This window comes from Neofelis nebulosa, chromosome 1 (genome assembly GCF_028018385.1).
Source record: "Neofelis nebulosa isolate mNeoNeb1 chromosome 1, mNeoNeb1.pri, whole genome shotgun sequence".
Classification (NCBI taxonomy): domain Eukaryota; kingdom Metazoa; phylum Chordata; class Mammalia; order Carnivora; family Felidae; genus Neofelis; species Neofelis nebulosa.
The window spans coordinates 100943070-100957769 of NC_080782.1; the positions used below are offsets into that span (position 1 = coordinate 100943070).

The 14700-nt window shown below is 39.6% G+C and overlaps 2 protein-coding genes across 5 annotated transcripts in view; one reads left to right on the plus strand and one right to left on the minus strand.

Annotated features, from left to right (window-relative positions):
• Nucleotides 1-4759, plus strand: part of GFM2 (GTP dependent ribosome recycling factor mitochondrial 2) — a 75263-nt gene extending 70504 nt beyond the window's left edge. For 3 of the 4 annotated variants that reach the window (XM_058729565.1, XM_058729537.1, XM_058729575.1), the window contains one exon: nucleotides 2475-3330. The gene's annotated coding sequence lies outside the window, so the exon portion shown is untranslated. Of the gene's footprint in view, nucleotides 1-2474; nucleotides 3331-3930 lie in introns of those variants that run through there. The other variant, XM_058729554.1, reaches the window with a different exon arrangement.
• HEXB (hexosaminidase subunit beta) overlaps nucleotides 1-14700 on the minus strand; it is a 43471-nt gene that overhangs the window by 12860 nt on the left and 15911 nt on the right. Inside the window, exons 5-7 of the mRNA XM_058739777.1 lie at nucleotides 11764-11829; nucleotides 4146-4192; nucleotides 3785-3895 (exon numbers count right to left, since the gene is read on the minus strand). Of these exons, the coding sequence (XP_058595760.1) occupies nucleotides 3785-3895; nucleotides 4146-4192; nucleotides 11764-11829 (224 nt within the window). The remainder of the gene's footprint in view (nucleotides 1-3784; nucleotides 3896-4145; nucleotides 4193-11763; nucleotides 11830-14700) is intronic.

A 14700-nucleotide genomic window follows, 5' to 3' on the forward strand; every position in this document is an offset into this window, starting at 1 on the left:
TGTTTCAGATTCTGTGTCTCCCTCTCTCTCTGACCCTCCCCCGTTCATGCTCTGTCTCTGTCTCAAAAATAAATAAATGTTTAAAAAAAAAAATTAAAAAAAAAAAATAAAGCCAGTATGGAGGTTAAAATACAAAAGATGTAAAATCCTATCTATAAAAATCAGTGAAAGGATATACACATGCAGAAGATGTAAAATATGACCTCATATACATAAAATACAGAGGGGGGGTTAAACTGTAGTGCTTTTAGAATGTTTGAACTTAAGCAACCATCAACAGACACAGAAAAAAAAAATAAAGAGAAAGGAGTCCAAGCCTAATACTAAAGGAAGGCATCAAACCACAAAGAGTGCAAAAGAAGAAAGGAACAGAGAAAAACAAAACCAGAAAAGAATAAACTGGCAATAAATACATACCTATAATTACTTTAAATGTAAACTGACTAAATGCTCCAGTCAAAAGACAAAGGATGACTAAATGGAAAAAAATACAAAAAAAAAAAAAAAAAAAACCCAAAAAACAAACCTAAAATAAGACCCACCTATATCCTGTCTACAAGAGACTCACTTCACACCTAAAAAAACACACAGACTGAAAATGAAGGGCTGGAAAAACATACCATACAACATACCATAAAAATCTAAATGGGAGACCTGAAGCCATCAAACTGTTAGAAGAAGGGCACCTGGGTGGCTCAGTCGGTTAAGCATCCGACTTCAGCTCAGGTCATGATCTCACAGCTCAAGAGTTCGAGCCCCACGTAGGGCTCTGTGCTGACAGCTCAAAGCCTCGAGCCTGCTTCAGATTCTGTGCCTCCCTCTCTCTCTGCCCCTGCCCCACTCATGGTCTCTCAAAAATAAACAAACATTAAAAAAAAATGAAAGAAACTGTTAGAAGAAAACTTAGGCAGTAATCTCTTTGTGACCTGCCTTAGCAACATTTTAATGGATAGTTCTCCTTGGGCAAGGGCAACAAAAACAAAATAAAACTTTTGCACAGTGAAGGAAACTGTCCACAAAACAAAAAGGCAACCTACTGAATGGTAGAAGACATTTGCAAATAATATACCCCAGGAGGGGTTAATATCCAAAATATATAACAACTTATACAAGACCAAAAAACCCCAATATAATCCAATTAAAAACGAGCAAAGGCCCTGAATATTTTTCCAAAGAAGATATACAGACGGCCAACAGATACATTAAAATGTGCTCAACATCACTCATCATCAGAGAAATGCAAGTCAAAACCACAATGAGTTATCTCTCTACACTTGTCACAATGGCCAAAGTAAGACAAGAAATAATAAGTGTTGGATATGGAGAATGTGAAAAAAACCCTTGTGCACTGTTACTGGTAATGTAAACTGGTACAGTCACTGTGGAGTATGGAGGTTCCTTGAAAAAATGAAAAGTAGATTTACTATATGATCCAGTAATCCACTAAAGGCTATTTAACCAAAGAAAACAAAAACATTAATTTGAAAATATATATGTGTCCCTATGTTTATTTACTCCAGCATTATTTACAATAGCCAAACTGTGGAAGGAACCAAGTGTCCACTGATAGATGAGTGGATAAAGAAAAGGTGGTGTGTCTGTGGGTCTGTGTGTATATGCACATACATACATGCAATGGAGTATCAGACACAAAAAAAGAATGACATTTTGAGTTTATTTTTTGTGTACGGTGTAAGACAGCAATCCGATTTCATCTTTTGCACGTAGCTGTCCAGCTGTCCCAGCACCATTTGAAGACTGTCTCTTCCCCATTGTACATTCTTGCCTTCTGCCTTCTTTGTTATAGACTAACTGACCTATTTCTGGGCTCTCTTATGTTCCTTGGATTTGTGTGTCTGTTTTTGTGCCATTACCATACTGTTGTGAGCATGGCAGCTTTATTATTATATCTTGAAATCTGGGATTTTTATATTCTCAGCTTTGTTCTTTTTAAAGACTGTTTTGGCTTTTCAGGGTCTTTTGTGGTCCCACACAAATTATAGGATTATTCATTATAGTTCTGTGAAAAATGCTTTGGGTAATTTTGATAGGGATTGAAATCAATCTGTCAATTGCTTTGGGTAGTATGGACATTTTAATTATATTAATTCCTACAATCCATGAGAATGAAGTATCTTCCCATTTGTTTGCATTGTCTTCAGTTTCTTTCATCAACATTTTATGGTTTTCAGAATACAGGTCTTTCACCTCCTTGGTTAAGTTTACTTCTAGGTATTTTATTTTTTGATGCTACTGTAAGAGGATTGTTGTCTTCCCTTTCTGCTATTTCATTATTAGCGTATAGAAATGCAATGGATTTCTGTATGTTAATTTCCTATACTACAACTTTACTGAAGTTATTGGTTTTTGGTGGAGCCTTTAGAGTTTTCTATATATAGTAGGATGTCATCTGCAAATTGTGGCAGTTTTACTTCCTTACTGGTTTGGATGCCTTTTATTTCTTCTTGTCCAAGTGCTGCAGCTGGAACTTCCTGTACTATGTTGAATGGAAGTGGTGAGAGTGGACACCCTGTCTTGTTCCTGATCTTAGAGGAAAATCCTGACAAGCGTGCAAATTTAAGAACGCTTATTCTACAGTACTGTTTATGATAAATTAACCTGGATGTTCGTCAGCATGAGAATGGTTAAACTCACATCATGGTATAAAAAACGGAATATTCAACGGTTTAAAAAGATGGTACAGACCTTATATATTCTTTCATAAAAAGATGTCCATAACATGTTTTTTAAGGTAGTAGAAATGCAATTCCAGTTAAGTTTTTTAAAAAGTCATGTCACAGCTCAGAGCCTGGAGCCTGCTTCAAATTCTGTGTCTCCCCCTCTCTCTCTTTCTCTCAAAAAGAGATAAACATTAAAAAGAAAAAACTTTAAAAAAGGGGCGCCTGGGTGGCTCAGTCGGTTGAGTGTCCGACTTCGGCTCAGGTCATGATCTCACAGTCTGTGAGTTCGAGCCCCGCATTGGGCTCTGTGCTGACGGCTCACAGCCTGGAGCCTGCTTCGGATTCTGTGTCTCCCTCTCTCTCTGCCCCTTCCCCGCTCATGCTCTGTCTCTCTCTGTCTCAAAAATAAATAAAAAACATTAAGAAAAAAAAATTAAAAAAAAAAAGTCATGTCATGTGTATTAATATTCATTTTTAAGGGCAAGATGAGATAAATGGGGCACAGAAATTTATGTCAACCTTTGGTAATGCAATTATGGGGTTACTATCTATTTTATGCATATCTATGTTTGAATTTTTTATACTAAGTATTTATTTCTTTCATAAGAGTGACAATAATGTCTTTTGGAGAATAAAATTCAGGACAGTAGTGTGAATGTAAAAATCCCTTTTTAATAATATGGTCTGTTCAGAAGTGATCAAATAAAGGTATAGAAAAACATGGGAGGAAAACCTTCCTACCCTTACAAATTGATGATCGTGCAGATGAACCAATAAAAAGTAGACAGGAGAAAATAGCTACCGTCAACCTCACCCCCAACTCTCACCATCTGAAGTCCACATTTCTTTGGAACATTTCCCTGGCAGCTTCTAGCCAACTTTCTATGACACTTTAAATAAAGTTCAGTGGAGGACACTGGCTTTCTCAGCTGAGGAAATATACTTTTCAGGGGAGGGAAGGAAGAAAGCTCAGTGCTTCAGTATATGACAAACCATCCCCCTCTTTCAACCTACACAACAGCATAAATAACCCATATTAAGGAACACCATAAAAGCACACATCTTTGGAATAGAAAATGGATAAAAAAATAATAATCACCTACCAGAGTTTTGAGAATGCTCTTAACTGGCAGAAAGTGTCTGGCTGTATCAATTAAAATTCCTCTATGTGGAAACCTTGGAGAATCAATAATGTCGGATTCATTGATGGTGAACTATAAAACAAAATAAAATTTTGATTTATTTTTAGAATATTCTCTGGACTTGAGCTCAGCAAAGACCGTATCTATGCAAGCACTGGATGAAAGATTAGAAGAAAATGTCAAGTTTACATTTACCAAAAAAGATAAACATTTGGAGAGAAAAAAACACTCAAGAAGCAATAAACAGCTAAAAACTTTACATTTTTCTTATAGTAGAAGGGATAGCCAATAATTTTTAGTAACATATAATAATCATACTTACAGTCCCATAAGAATCTTGATAAATTAACTGGCTAAAGGTCTCTAAACCTAGGGAGAGTAAAATTCATAATTTAATGCATTACTTTTATAACAGATTAAGTCAGTAAAAGTTGTATTATCCAAACGTAGACCCATAACCAGATAAGGCAAATAAAACTAACTATAATGTTACCTCTATACCTCTAACATATTTTCTAAGATCAAAGCTCAGTTTAAAAAAAAATCCCTGTTGCCATCTAATTAAAATGTTTTACTTCATTGTACCCATACCCTGGGTTTTGTTGGAATGATAAACTTAAAAATGAATAGTGACTTAATACAACAAAATATTAGTTACTTAATAAATATATAGTATTATAAAAAATAATTTCTATGCTAAAATATAGTCACTTTAAAAGATAATACACTTGGGGTGCCTGGGTGGCTCAGTAGGTTAAACATTCGACTTCCACTCAGGTCATGATCTTGTGGATTTCATGGGTCAAACCCCACATTGTGCTCTCTGCTGTCAGGACAGAGCCCACTTCAGATCCTCTGTCTCCCTCTCTCTGCCCCTCCCCCATGTGTGCGCGCCCTCTCTCTCTCAGAAATAATAAATAAACCTTAAAGAAAAAAGTATTAGAAGGTACATAAACAGAAGGGAAAAAGGATCAAAAGCACCATGAAAATATAAATGAGAGCACAACTTAAAACTCAACAATGTTTTACTCACAGCTACAAAGAATATCTCCTGAACATTTTTCACTCAAGTGGATTGTTTCCTTAGTAAACTCTATTACAGGCCATTTCCTCTAACTGCCCTTGACTTTACTATATATATTTTTTCTTTAAATATTTTGAAGCACTCTCTACATCAAACGCGGTGCTTTAACCCACAACCCTGAGATCAAGAGTTGCACACTCCTGGGGTGCCTGGGTGGCTCAGTCGGTTAAGGGTCTGACTTCAGCTCAGGTCATGATCTCACAGTTCATGGGTTTGAGCCCCATGTCAGGCTCTGTGCTGACAGCTCAGGGCCTGGAGCCTGCTTTGGATTCTGTGTCTCCCTCTCTCTCTGTCCCTCCCCTGCTCATGCTCTCTCTCTCTCTCTCTCTCTAAAATAAATATATTTTAAAAAATTAAAAGAAAAAAAAGTTGCATACTCCATTGACTGAGCCAGCCAGGTACCCCCAACTGTACCATAATTCATCATTCTAATGACAAGTATAAAGCCAGTGAAAATTTTAACCTAAGAATAGTTCAAAGTCAGAAACAAATCAGGAGACATAACTGATACTACAGAAATAAAAAGGCTAAGAGACTACTATGAACAATTATAAGCTAACAAATTAGACAACCTAAGTATTTTACTATCCATTTCTTCTAAGAAATGGATACATTCCTGGAAACATACATACTAAAAAACCTGAATCTTGGAACAGAAAAACTGAAAAGACCACTTACTAGTAAGGAGATTGAATCATTAATCCAAAACCTCTTGACAAACCAAAGTCAGGACCAGGCTTCAGAAGTGAATTCTACCATTTAAAGAAGAATTAACACCAATTCGTCTCAAACTTTTCCAAAAAACAAACAAACAAACAAAAAAAAAAAACAGAAGAGGAGACAACACTTCAAAACTCATTTTCCAGGGCCAGCATTACCCTGACACCAAAACCAGGTAAGGAAAAAAAAATTACTGGCCAATATCCCTGATTAACATTAATACAAAAATCCTCAACAAAACAGTAGCAAACTGAATTCAATAATACATAAAAAGAGCCATACACCATGATCAAATGGAATTAATTCCACAAGTGCAGGGATGGTTCAACACCTGCAAATCAATGTGATACACCATATTAACAAAATGAAGGACAAAGTCATAAGATCTTTTTTAAAAAATTTTTTAGTCTATTTTATTTTCTGAGAGAGAGAGTGAGCAGAGGAGGGGCAGAGAGACAGGGAGAGCGAGAATTCCAAGCAGGTTCCACACTATCAATGCAGAGGCTGATGCGGGGCTCGAACCTACCATGATACCATGACCCGAATCGAAATCAAGAGTCGGACACTCAAATGACTGAGCCACCCAGGTGCCCCTAAAATCATAAGATCTTAACAGATGCAGAAAAAGCATTTGACAAAATTCACTATCCACTTACGACAAACACTCCACACAGAGGGAACGTACCTCAACATAATAAAGGCCATATATGGTAAGCCCACAGCTCACCTCAGACTCAATGATAAAAAGAGCAGCAATAAGACAAGGATGCTCACTCTCACCACTTTTATTCAACTTAGTATTAGAAGACCTAGTCAGAGCACTTAAGCAAGAAAAGAAAAAAAATAAAAGGCATCCAAATCAGAAAGGAAGAAGTAAAATGGTCACTATTTGCAGGTGACATATATAGAAAACCTTAAGATTCTGCAAAAAAAGTGTTAGAATTAATCAATGAATTCAGTAAACTTAAATGATAATCAAAATACCAAAAAAATCTGTTGTGTTTCTATATTACCAGAACTAGAAATTAAGAAAGCAATCCTATTTACAATGGTATCAAAAAGAATAAAATACAAAGGAGTAGGGGCGCCTGGGTGGCGCAGTCGGTTAAGCGTCTGACTTCAGCCAGGTCACGATCTCGCGGTCCGTGAGTTCGAGCCCCGCGTCGGGCTCTGGGCTGATGGCTCGGAGCCTGGAGCCTGTTTCCGATTCTGTGTCTCCCTCTCTCTCTGCCCCTCCCCCGTTCATGCTCTGTCTCTCTCTGTCCCAAAAATAAATAAAAAACGTTGAAAAAAAAAATTAAAAAAAAAAAAAAATACAAAGGAGTAGATTTTTTTAAATTTTTTTAATGTTTATTTATTTTTCAGAGAGCGCGTGCATGCGCACACATGAGTGGGGGAGCGGCAAAGAGAGAGGGAGACACAGAATCCGAAGCAAGCTCCAGGCTGTGAGCTGTCAGCAGAGTCCGACATGGGGCCCGAACTCATGAACCATGAGATCGTGACCTGAGCTGAAGGAGGACTCTCAACTGACTGAGCCACCCAGGCGCCCCTATAGGAGTAGGTTTAAGCAAGACCTCTACCCTGAAAACTCTAAGGCACAGATAAAAGAAACTTAAGACACAAATGAATGCTAAGATAGTCAATGCTCGTGGATTGGAAGAATACCATTAAAATATCCATACCACTCAAAGCAATGTACATATTCAATGCAATCCCTATCAAAATTCCAATAGCATTTTTCACACGAACACAACAAACAATCCTAAAATCTGTATGGCACCACAAAAGACCTCAAATCACCAAAGCAAGTTTGAGAAAGACGAATGAAGCTGGAGGTATCACACTCCCTGATTTTAAACTATATTACAAAGCTGCTGTCATCAAAATAGTATAGTACTGACATACAATCAGATATACTAATCAACATAATGAAACAGAAAACCCAGAAATAAACCCATACATATATGGTCGATTAATTTACCACAACAACAAAAAAACAAGGAAAAGACAGTCTCTTCAATAAATGTTGGGAAAACTGCAGCCACGTGAAAAAGAGTTAACACTGGACCACTATCATAAACTATACACAAAAATTAGCTCAAAATTGATTACAGACTTGAATGTAAGACCTTCTTCCTAGAAGAAAACACAGGGTGGTAAGGTCCTTGACATAGGTCTTGGCAATGACTTTTTGTACTTGACACCAAAAGCAAAGGCAACAAAAGCAAAAATAGATAAATGGGACATTTACTAAAAGACTTCCACAAATGACTTGAAACAAAATGAGAAGGCAACCTACTCTATGGCAGAAAATATTTGCAAACTGTACATCTGATGAGGGGTTAATATCCAAAATATAGGAAGAATTCACATAACTCCACAGCAAAAAATACTCTGATTTTAAAATGGGCAGTGGTCGCCTGGGTGGCTCCATTGGTTGAGCGTCCGACTTCGGCTCAGGTCATGATCTCACGGTCCGTGAGTTCGAGCCCCAAGTCAGGCTCTGTGCTGACAGCTCAGAGCCTGGAGCCTGCTTCACATTCTGTGTCTCCCTCTCTCTCTGCCCCTCCCCCGTTCATGCTCTGTCTCTCTCTGAATCAAAAATAAAAATAAACAAACAGGGCGCCTGGGTGGCGCAGTCGGTTAGGCGTCCGACTTCAGCCAGGTCACGATCTCGCGGTCCGTGAGTTCGAGCCCCGCGTCAGGCTCTGGGCTGATGGCTCAGAGCCTGGAGCCTGTTTCTGATTCTGTGTCTCCCTCTCTCTCTGCCCCTCCCCCGTTCATGCTCTGTCTCTCTCTGTCCCAAAAATAAATTAAAAATGTTGAAAAAAAAATTTAAAAAAAATAAATAAATAAAAATAAACATTAAAAAAAAAAATTTTAAATGGGCAGTGGATCTGAAAAGACGTTTCTTTCAAAGACGACATACAGATGGTCAACAGGTACATGAAAAGGAGCTTGCTCAACGTCAGTAATCATCAGGGAAATGCAAATTAAAACCACAAGATACCATCTCAAACCTGAAAGAAAAACTATTATCAAAAAGACAAAAAGTGTTGGTGAGGAAGCAGAGAAAAGGGAACCCCTGTGCACTAATGGTAGCAATGTAAGTTGGTGCAGCCACTGTGAAAAATGGTATGGAGGGCCCTCAAAAAATTAAAAATAGAGGGGCACCTGTGTGGCAGTCGGTTGAGCAACCAACTCTTGATTCCAGGTCAGGTCACAATCACAGGGTACTGGGATCGAGCCCTGCATCAGGCTCTGTGCTGAGCCTGGAGCCTCTTAAGACTCTCATATTCTCTCTTTCTCTCTCTCCCCCCGCCCCTCCCCCCTCGCTTGCTCTCTCTCAAATTTAAAAAGACAAAAATTAAAAATAGAATTACAGGGGCACCTGGGTGGCGCAGTCGGTTAAGCGTCCGACTTCAGCCAGGTCACGATCTCGCGGTCCGTGAGTTCGAGCCCCGCGTCGGGCTCTGGGCTGATGGCTCAGAGCCTGGAGCCTGTTTCCGCTTCTGTGCCTCCCTCTCTCTCTGCCCCTCCCCCGTTCATGCTCTGTCTCTCTCTGTCCCAAAAATAAATAAAAAACGTTGAAAAAAAAAAATTTAAAAAAAAAAAAATAGAATTACATATGATCCGGTAATTGCACTTCTGGGTATTTATCTGAAGAAAATGAAAAAATAACTTGAAAAGATGTGAGTGCTGCCATTTTGACAACATGGATAGACTGTGAGGACATTCTGCTAAATAAAGTAAGTCAAAGACATACACCATATGATCTCATTTATATGTGGAATCTCAAAAAAAAAAAAAAAGCTCATAGATACAAACAACAGATTGGTGGTTGCCAGAGGTGTGGAGTGGGAGTGGGCAAAATGAGTGAGGGGGTCAAAAGGTACAAACTTTCAGTTGTAAAATAAATAAATCCTGGGGATGTAATGAACAGTATACTGGCTTCATTTCATAGTACTGTGTTGCATATTTGAAAGTTGCTAAGACAGTACATCATTAAAGTTCTTCTCACAAGAAAAAAATGTTTTTAATTAATTTATTTATTTGGGGGGGGGCGGGGGGTGAGGGACAGAGAAAAGAGTCAGGGAGAGAATCCCAAGCAGGCTCTACCCTGTCAGCATAGAGCCTGATGCTGGGCTCAAACTCACAAATCGTGAGATCATGATCTGAGCCAAAATCAAGTCAGATGTTTAACCCAGACACCCCAAGGAAAAAAAAAATTGCAACTATGTATGGTGATGGATATTAGCTAGACTTATTGTGGTGAATGTTTTGCAGTATATACAAATACTGAATCATTATGTTGTGCACCTGGAACTAATAATGTCAATTATACCTCAAAAAAACAAAGACAGGAAATAGAAAAGAAAAAAAGAATTCAAAGTCATTTTTGTTGTATCTTCTCCCTCCCTCTAAATACAAGCCCCAGCTGGGAAGAGTAACTTTGGAATTTTCTGTTAAGTGCAATATACTCAATACATTTACTATTTAGAGCATTGCTTTGAGCATCTGACATTTAAGAGAAAAATCAGGTTTTTTCTTAATTTTTAACGTTTATTTTTGAGAGAGAGAGGGAGACACAGAATTGGAAGCAGGCTCCAGGCTCCAAGTTGTTAGCACAGAGCCTGACACAGGACTCTAACCCATGAACTGTGAGATCATGACCTGAGCCTACGTCAGACACTCAACCGGGCCCTCCAGGCACCCTGAGAGAACATCAGTTCTTGAACTGGAACCTAATCACTGAACATTCTCAGAAGTGCTTCATTTTGATGTGACTCATAGCAAGTAACAATAAGGCTTTGTTTTCCCTAACAAACTTCAGACAAAGGCAGACCAGGCTAAAAAAGCTTAAAACCACATAACATTATATATAAATGATCTAGATGATAATGATTACTGTTACATTTACAGTAAACACCTATAAATATTTTCATGTTCTATTCTGAAATAAGATTGAAATCATATTATTATTACATACAGCATCACAATGATTATTTTATTTCAGATAACATTCAACCTGAATCAAACCCAAGGCCACTTTTATTTTTAATTACTGTAAGTTTGGTTAGCTCACATTTAAAAAAAATTATTCTTTTTTAAAACCCTACTATTTGGAAGTCACTACAACAACATCTCAAATTAGAGGAGTAAGAGTAAAAGAAGCTTTTGCACGTGCAAGTAAATGTTCCATTACCCTCACTTTGAAATTCCGACTCTGGCTGAAATTCAGAAAAAGCTTTTAAGGTTTCTCTCCACCCACTGCCTCCCACCTCTGTAGGTATGTGTATCTTTCACACTGTCCCTATCAACTTGGCGATGTTTCTAACTCCACAGGGATTTAAAACGGGGGGGGGGGGGGGGGGGGGGGGGCTCTCTCCCTTCTCCCACCCCTGTGGTGTGTGTGGCTGAAGGTTCCTCCCCATGGCTTCTCACAAGACTTTCAAGATCAAGTGATTCCTGGCCAAGAAACAAAAACAGAACCACCCCCTGTTCCCCAGTGAAAACTGGTAATAAGATCAGGAGCAACCCCAAGAAGAGACACTGGAGAAGAACCAAGCAGACTGTGTAAGGAACTGCACAGGAGACGGCACACGTTTATGCTGTGTCGAGGTCACTAGCATCTCACTTTACCAAGCTGAAAGTATCCCCACTACTTGGACTGACAGGAGAATGTGTCTTATCAGGTAGATTCTTTTTCTCTTTGCTCCGGTGCTTCTGCATGAGTAGGTTCCCTAATAAATCTGAAACCTTTTGTTTGTAAATAAAGCAATTTTTTAAGTGGAGGGAGGGAGAGACTTGCTACCAAAGGCAGCAAGAAAGGAACAATGAAACAAAGTGAAACAAAATCCCCAACTCAGCAGGTTGAGCCACTTCTAGCTCTGTCAACATTACAGTCCCCAGAGCATGGAAGACTTACACTCATGAATAATTATAATAACCCTCAGACATTTTTTAAAATGTCAGACGATCTTTCTTCTGTGCTCTGAGTGTTTGCGTTTGATGGAAATTATTTTGCAAACAACCGACGAACCATCTGTAAAGGGTCTAAGGAAGCAAAATTTTGCTGTGCCAGATCTCCCAAAGCACCAAATGGAAATGTTTCTTCGACTAGGAAATAACTTACCTCGTAATACTCCCCAAACTCTGTTGGCCTTGAGGAAAGCCACTGGTTCTTTCACAAGTAAAGCATCTGCAGTGGGGGGGAAAAAGTTTCTCTCTGTTAATCCCTCAGTGACACACAGTGAATTTCCTAAACATGTAATTAATATTTCTGGACCATTCTTTTCTCCCTAGCTCCAGGCCTGTTTCTCCAACTGCCTCCGTACATTCTTCAGAGATATCCTGCGGATTCCTTGAACTCTGCATGCCCAAAGCTGAGCTCCCCTACTCTTTCCTGCTCCGTGCTGCCCCTGCCTGTCCCTAATGCCTTCATCTCCGTGAGGCACCACAGTGCCCTCCTACCAGGTGAACTTTTCGAGTCAGAAATCTGGGTGACATCTCCACAATTCCTTATTTTCCCCTCCAGGAGAGTTATTCTCTCCACTGCCCCTCAACAGACTAGGTTCCTCATTCAGCTATGACTTTAAATCAAAAGTGCAAAACGTTCCTCAGTTCCTTAGTTCCTTGTGAAAGCCTCAAGTATCACTCCAATCTTCCACTCCACCAAAGGCCAGAGACTTACCTTCACTCTTTCTCTTCTCCTTCTGTGCTTCCCTACTTGCCTTGCACCCACCTTCCCAGCTATTAGCCTAAATATGCCTTAAGGTTCACTTCCTAAGTCACTTGAGCTAAATTCAGCTTTGTCCCAATCAACAAAAGGTTCACACCCAGGTAGGGCAGGTTCCAGTTGGATGCTTCTGGACAAGGCGGGGGGGTGGGGTGCTAATCTCTCAATCTTTTAAATCCCACTCTGTGTAAGGCTGTCCCAATAGTCATTTGAGACTTTTGGAGAGGTTTGGAGTCAAACACAGATAAAGTAAAGCACCAGACAGTACAGAGAGACTGAAAGCTGAAGGGTGTGGAAAGATGGGGACTCTGCCACAGTAAAGACACTCGAGGGCTGCAGGTTAATGACTTAGTATCATATCTGGCCTGCATCATCACCCTCCACCACCGCCACCCACACTGTCCTACAGGAGCAGGCCACAGGTAAGGAAACGAGTGGTCAACAGCCAATAATCAGGTGACTCTCTCAGGTGACAGTCTTGTGACAAGGCAGCTGTTTCCATCAGAAGACGGCAGTGCTGAGTTAGCTAAAGGCCGGGCTAAGAGAGGGATTGCTATTTTGAGTACAATGTAATCATTTTTCCTCTCCACCTCTATCAAGTTCTTAGCCACCAGACTTATGGGATGCTGTTTAAAAACATTTTTTTGCTGCAACATCGTTTTGAGATCTCCCAGAAATAGTTGTAACACAAAGAATCACCTAAACACATTAACATGTTGCATGTACTTGATGCTTATTATTTTCCAATAGCCGAGGATGCAACAAGGGTTCTGATTCAACTCAACGCAAAACCCACAACGAGAAAGCAGTTAAAACGAGATTTTGTTTTCTTAGAAGCTGGAGAATTTTAATTTTTATTTCAAAACCAAATTATGAGTGTTCACAGTGATTACCTCCCTGATGTGGGATGGGACCTTTGACTTTTCAGTTATCCCCTTCTGTGCTTGCTTTCTGCGCCGTAATTACTTCGTTTTCAAGAGTGTGCATACAAATAACATCAATATGTTATTGTTTAAAAATAAAATAGGTAAGGCTAAAATCGCCTTTGAGATGCCCACTCAAGTCCCTCTACTTTCCTCAGAAGAAATACGCATCACACCTTTTCCTGGGTACTGACACACACACACACACACACACACACACACGTGTTAACAAATGTAGCATGGCTTCATATGTGCGTTCCTGTGTGTGTGCTGAAATACAAACAATATCCTGCATTAGTATACAATGTCCTTTGTTCAACCCAGCAGTTCATCTTGGCAGGCTCTCCAAGTCTGTTCTTTCACTCTGCCTCTTTATTCTTCACTGCTGTGTTCTTTAGTGTGGACTGACAAAGCATATTTAGTCATTCTTGCGGGGACGAACATGTAGTTTTGTTTATAACTCTTCACTGGTACACACAAGCTGCATGGAACATCCCTGTTATATGTAATTAATGCTCTACAGGAGAAACTAGGTCATTCCTGGTTCACAGGGAATACACATTTCTTTTTAAAAATGTTTTTTTTCAACGTTTTTTATTTATTTTTGGGACAGAGAGAGACAGAGCATGAACGGGGGAGGGGCAGAGAGAGAGGGAGACACAGAACCGGAAACAGGCTCCAGGCTCCGAGCCATCAGCCCAGAGCCTGACGCGGGGCTCGAACTCACGGACCGCGAGATCGTAACCGACTGCGCCACCCAGGCGCCCCAAGGGAATACACATTTCTAATACATAATGCTGCAACACTTGTCACTCCCTCCATCATTTTCCCACACTCCGCAGCAGCTGGTGTCATTTCCATCTGTGTTAACTTTTTCAGCATCTTCATCGACTCGTTCAAAACTTAAAACTAGTTTATCCTTCGACCAGAAAAACACAATCAGCTTGGCCCAAGGAGCTTCTCTTTCAGAATAAAGGTTTGCAAAGCTGAATGGATAACAAGCTCTAACTCTCCCGTCTCAAAACACTGTATTTTCTGGAATTTACAGTATGTCATTACTGTTGCTAACGGACCGCAAAGACTCCTTGGCAAGTCAATGACCCTTTCTATCTCAATTCAGATTGTAAAACATAATTCATGAAGGGTCTGAGTGCGGTCAACTGAAATCACATGTCTGATGTTGCCCAAGAATCTTGTTTCTCTTCTAAGAACAGCTACAGAATTGAGAAATGAACTTATTTTTCCGAGGTGTATTATTAAGACATGTGATCTATACTAAGAGGATGAAGAGACATACTGAACTGTCTGTAACGCAGTCTGAGGACAAAGGAGTCACTCTTTTCTCTGAGATCTGGGGTATCCCTTCTATCCTTCCACCCAGCTCACCAGTCTGCTCTCTCTGCACTTAATC